We start from the raw sequence: 5,966 nt of genomic DNA on the forward strand, positions 1-5,966 counted from the left end.
CCATCTAGAAGACATATCATTACATACAGTATAGAACACCATCTAGAAGACATATCATTACATACAGTATAGAACACCATATAGAAGACATATCATTACATACAGTATAGAACACCATCTAGAAGACATATCATTACATACAGTATAGAACACCATCTAGAAGACAGAGACATATCATTACATACAGTATAGAACACCATCTAGAAGACATATCATTACATACAGTATAGAACACCATCTAGAAGACAGAGACATATCATTACATACAGTATAGAACACCATCTAGAAGACATATCATTACATACAGTATAGAACACCATCTAGAAGACATATCATTACATACAGTATATAACACCATCAAGAAGACATATCATTACATACAGTTTAGAACACCATCTAGAAGACATATCATTACATACAGTATAGAACACCATCTAGAAGACATATCATTACATACAGTATAGAACACCATATAGAAGACATATCATTACATACAGTATAGAACACCATCTAGGAGACATATCATTACATACAGTATAGAACACCATCTAGAAGACAGAGACATATCATTACATACAGTATAGAACACCATCTAGAAGACATATCATTACATACAGTATAGAACACCATCTAGAAGACAGAGACATATCATTACATACAGTATAGAACACCATCTAGAAGACATATCATTACATACAGTATAGAACACCATCTAGAAGACATATCATTACATACAGTATAGAACACCATCTAGAAGACATATCATTACATACAGTATATCCTAGATGACATGTATAAATCCTTACTTTATATTTGCTGTACCACTTTCCATGACAGTAGCCTTATTACTGGTTAGGGTTACTGCTGCTGGTACAGTGGAAGAATGAGGCATCACAGTACCTGTTACACCACTGTACTAACAGGACCAATTACACACCAATAAACACACTGTAATGTAAAGAGTTACATCATTCTCAATGATCAGTCTATACATCCAGTATTCATTTCACCTACAGTACATTGTATCCATTTCAAGTCCCCCTCCCCCCATTGTAGCTAATTATCTAGAACACATTGTACAGTTTTACAACCACGTATGAGTTATTATGGACGCTTATAGTTAGTATCACAGCATATCAGTTGAAGACATTACAACATTCATTAAAAGCATTATAGATATGTACTTCATAGAAACTGTTACCCTTTATATATTCTAACCACTCTATTTCATTTATTCCATATTAAGGGTCCTAACCTGGGAACTAAAATATTTGTCTCCTTCTCAACTTTGCCTGCAGTTTTCTCTCTCTCCCTCCCTTCCACAAACCCCTCCCTCTCTCACTCCCTCCTTCCCTCCCTCTAACCCCAGCCCTCTGGCAGAACCAGGAAGTCCCTCCCCTTCACAAACTCTCTTCTGTGGAAACGAAACTGATCTGAGTCTCTCTGTCGTCTGTCTGTGTGAGAGTGAACAACCGTCCAAATGGCTCAGCAAGGAGTTCTGCTGGACCAGGACCAGTTCTGTTGTTCTGTCTGTCTGGATCTACTGAAGGAGCCGGTGGCTATTCCCTGTGGACACAGTTACTGTAGGAGCTGTATTGAGGGCTGCTGGGATCAGGATGTTCTGAAAGGGGTCTATAGCTGTCCTCAGTGCAGACATACCTTCACTCCAAGGCCTACACTGATGAAAAATAACATGTTGGCTGAGCTGGTGGAGAAACTGAAGAAGACAGGACTCCAGGCTGCTCCCCCTCCTGCTCTGTGCTATGCTGGACCTGGAGATGTGGCGTGTGATGTCTGCCCTGGGACCAGAAAGCAGAAAGCCCTCATGTCCTGTCTGGTGTGTCTGGCCTCTTACTGTGAGACTCACCTCCAATCTCACTATGAATCTCCTGCTTTGAAGAAGCACAAGCTGGTCAAAGCCACCGCAGAACTACAGGAGAAGATCTGCTCTCATCATGACAAACTGCTGGAGGTTTACTGTCGTACCGATCAGCAGTGTATCTGTCTGCTGTGTGTGATAGATGAACATAAAGGCCATGATACAGTGTCAGCTGCAGCAGAGAGGACTGAGAAACAGGTAAGACCAGAACAACTTGTTGGTGACTGTCTGATAAACAAAGAATTAAAGATACAGTAGGAACTAAATCTGTTTGAATATGAGATCATTCAAATGAAATGGATCCACAAATATGAACACAAACCTTGAGTATATAGATATGTTAACCCAGATTCTCCAAATGTATCACCATTTTCTAAAGTCAAACACTATTATCATTCTGAATGGCCTTTTATGAGTCCAAAGTTCAGTCTCAACCCCTTGATACATGTAGGCCTACCATAAAAACTATAATCATTCATATAGCAACATAATATCATATTGTTAAGGGACTTCCTCAGGATTGTAGACCTTCCTCTCTATGGGTCCTATGTCACATTACTATCTATTGATCTACTGGACTAATAAAGCTTGATAGCTCATTGAAGAGTGATTCTCCACAGAGGCAGCTGGGGATGAGTCAGCAGAAGGTCCAGCAGAGATTCCAGGAGAGAGAGAATGAGCTGAAGGAGCTCCAACAGGCTGTGGAGTCTTTCAAGGTGAGTATTGTTGACCAGAGGAGACACACCATTTCACTTCTCTCCTCCAATCAGAGAGAGGGGTCCTTATCCAATCCCACTGACCCCACTGTTGAGAACAGGCTGTCTGGACCCCTTTCAGAGAATAGACTGTTTAATGTAACTGACGGGATATGAACCCAGGTCTACCGTGGGAGAAACCAACATCATGACCGTTACAACAAGAGGACATTCCCTATTGGACCGACACTGATTTAGAAGTAGCAGGCGGGGCTACCTCATCACATAACCATGAGTAACCATGACAGACTCATGTCCCCTATACATTAACATGGAGCTCTCTCTCTCTCTATTCAATTCAATTCAAAGATCTTTATTGGCATGGGAAACATATCTTTACTATGCCAAAGAAGTGAAGTAGATAATAAACAATCATGAATGAACAGAAAACTTTACACAACATTTATTTTCAAAAGAATAGAGACCTTTCAAATGTTATAATTCAAGTGCAAACAGAGTGAGTCGTGCGCCAGACTGAGTTCTGGAGTTGAAATGGAAATGAATGAGGGAGAGTTAAGTGAGGTAGAAGGTGTGGTGAAGAGTTCAGAACCAGAGAAGTATTTGGTCATACGAGATTTGACTTCAGAAGAGTTACAGGGTGTGTTGAGTGGTGGTGTCCCTTCCTCCCAGGTCGTTGGCATGGTGCAGGAGCAGATAGGGGCAAAGTAGTGGAATGGGGTAGTGGGTTTTTAATGAGTGTAGGGTTAGTTGTCATGGTGCAGGAGCAGATAGGGTCAAAGTAGTGGAATGGGGTAGTGGGTTTTTAATGAGTGTAGGTTAGTTGGCATGGTGCAGGAGCAGATAGGGTCAAAGTAGTGGAATGGGGTAGTGGGTTTTTAATGAGTGTAGGGTTAGTTGGCATGGTGCAGGAGCAGATAGGGTCAAAGTAGTGGAATGGGGTAGTGGGTTTTTAATGAGTGTAGGTTAGTTGGCATGGTGCAGGAGCAGATAGGGTCAAAGTAGTGGAATGGGGTAGTGGGTTTTTAATGAGTGTAGGGTTAGTTGGCATGGTGCAGGAGCAGATAGGGTCAAAGTAGTGGAATGGGATAGTGGGTTTTTAATGAGTGTAGGGTTAGTTGGCATGGTGCAGGAGCAGATAGGGTCAAAGTAGTGGAATGGGGTAGTGGGTTTTTAATGAGTGTAGTGTTGGAAGGGTGTTTTATTAGTATTATCATAAAGAGGGAAAGATTGAAGTGTAGGGTCATTGAGGTTGGACGGGGTTGGGGGGGTTGGAAGGGATTTGGGGGATGGGGGAGGGTCTATTAGAAGTTAGTAGGACTCTTTTTTATTTTCTCAGAAGTTCAGAGTTAGGTAGGAGGATTTAGAGTGGTGTAAACCGTGATTGAACACACTCCAGCACAGTAGGTGGCGCCATCCACCTTTAACGTTGGTTTGTGGACCGCCATTATATCATAGAAGAAGAAGTTGGTCTGTGAGGGTTTTGTGGTTCCTGAGGAGGGCTACTATTCTTTTTTATTTTGGTTTTCAAGTATTTTCAGAATTTATAAAAGCCAAAGCTAAAGCTACTCTAAACAATTCAATATATCAGTCAATATATTTTCTCTGTGATTTGTTGTTTTCCCGTCAACCGTTCCATCGCATCTTAACCGTGTTACCGGGCGGGCACTAGGACCCGGGGGAGGCTGCTGCTGCAGAGGCTGCTGCACCGGTAGTGACGTCAGTCCTACTTGTAGCTCATTGTGGTCAACGTCAGCTGTGGCTCGAGACTGCTAGCTAACGGTTAACGGAGAGGAAAAGACTCTGACAGGACACATTCATGTAGATAGGCTATGATGGCAATTTGTGGTAAGTTACAATAGAGAGAGAGACTTTTCACTACTATAGACTTTGGTCAGAATCAAAGCTTTGTTAACCAATACGTTTTTATGTGAGGCTGCCGGTAAGTTACAGTGTAACAGACGTTGTGAGCTAGCTAACGGTAACGGTGTCTTTTAAATTCCACATAAGTTATGTGGCGATGATATCTAGTTAACGTTGTATTTAATGTAGTTTTACTATCTGTGCCAGGCTATAAATGACACAGATGATATCTAGTTAACGTTGTATTTAATGTAGTTTTACTATCTGTGCCAGGCTATAAATGACACAGATGATATCTAGTTAACGTTGTATTTAATGTAGTTTTACTATCTGTGCCAGGCTATAAATGAGACAGATGATATCTAGTTAACTTTGTATTTAAGTTTCCATGTGAGTCATTTAGCAGACACTCTTATCCAGAGCCACCAGGGTTAAGTGCCTAAATCTGCCTAAAAAAGGCGATTTACAGATTTTTCACCTAGTCTGCTACTTAACACCAAGCGGTCCAGGAGGGGAGACAAGTTGTTATTTTCCAGTTCCGTCCTAAGAACAGGTTTTAGTGGTCAAATAAAAAGGGAGACATTTTTTTCAGCTCAGACAACGTTCTTTGGCCGTTTGGACTCGTTCTATTGTCCAGCCTACTAGGACTCAGGGGGCAGAGGCTGGGTCTAGCTCTGCTACGGGGCAGGCTACTGGAGGGGGTACCAGGAGGGAGGAGAGTAGAGCAGGACCAAGAGGTGTTCTGTACCTGTCTGTCCAGGAGGGAGGAGAGTAGAGCAGGACCAAGAGGTGTTCTGTACCTGCCTGTCCAGGAGGGAAGAGAGTAGAGCAGGACCAAGAGGTGTTCTGTACCTGTCTGTCCAGGAGGGAGGAGAGCAGAGCAGGACCAAGAGGTGTTCTGTACCTGTCTGTCCAGGAGGGAGGAGAGTAGAGCAGGACCAAGAGGTGTTCTGTACCTGTCTGTCCAGGAGGGAGGAGAGTAGAGCAGGACCAAGAGGTGTTCTGTACCTGTCTGTCCAGGAGGGAGGAGAGTAGAGCAGGACCAAGAGGTGTTCTGTACCTGTCTGTCCAGGAGGGAGGAGAGTAGAGCAGGACCAAGGGGTGTTCTGTACCTGTCTGTCCAGGAGGGAGGAGAGTAGAGCAGGACCAAGAGGTGTTCTGTACCTGTCTGTCCAGGAGGGAGGAGAGTAGAGCAGGACCAAGAGGTGTTCTGTACCTGTCTGTCCAGGAGGGAGGAGAGTAGAGCAGGACCAAGAGGTGTTCTGTACCTGCCTGTCCAGGAGGGAGGAGAGTAGAGCAGGACCAAGAGGTGTTCTGTACCTGTCTGTCCAGGAGGGAGGAGAGTAGAGCAGGACCAAGAGGTGTTCTGTACCTGTCTGTCCAGGAGGGGGGAGAGTAGAGCAGGACCAAGAGGTGTTCTGTACCTGTCTGTCCAGGAGGGAGGAGAGTAGAGCAGGACCAAGAGGTGTTCTGTACCTGCCTGTCCAGGAGGGAGGAGAGTAGAGCAGGAC

General features: G+C 43.7%; 1 protein-coding gene across 3 annotated transcripts in view; it reads left to right on the forward strand.

Annotated features, from left to right (window-relative positions):
- The first annotated feature begins 527 nt into the window (after window positions 1-527).
- LOC139577493 (E3 ubiquitin/ISG15 ligase TRIM25-like) overlaps window positions 528-5,966 on the forward strand; it is a 54,487-nt gene continuing 49,048 nt past the window's right edge. Inside the window, exons 1-2 of one of the 3 annotated variants that reach the window (XM_071404510.1) lie at window positions 528-2,077; window positions 2,500-2,595. In XM_071404510.1, coding sequence (XP_071260611.1) covers window positions 1,481-2,077; window positions 2,500-2,595 — 693 coding nt within the window. In that variant the 5' untranslated portion in view covers window positions 528-1,480. Of the gene's footprint in view, window positions 2,078-2,499; window positions 2,596-3,871; window positions 4,441-5,966 lie in introns of those variants that run through there. The other 2 variants (XM_071404511.1, XR_011675316.1) reach the window with 2 other exon arrangements.

Source organism: Salvelinus alpinus, chromosome 6, assembly GCF_045679555.1.
Source record: "Salvelinus alpinus chromosome 6, SLU_Salpinus.1, whole genome shotgun sequence".
NCBI lineage: Eukaryota > Metazoa > Chordata > Actinopteri > Salmoniformes > Salmonidae > Salvelinus > Salvelinus alpinus.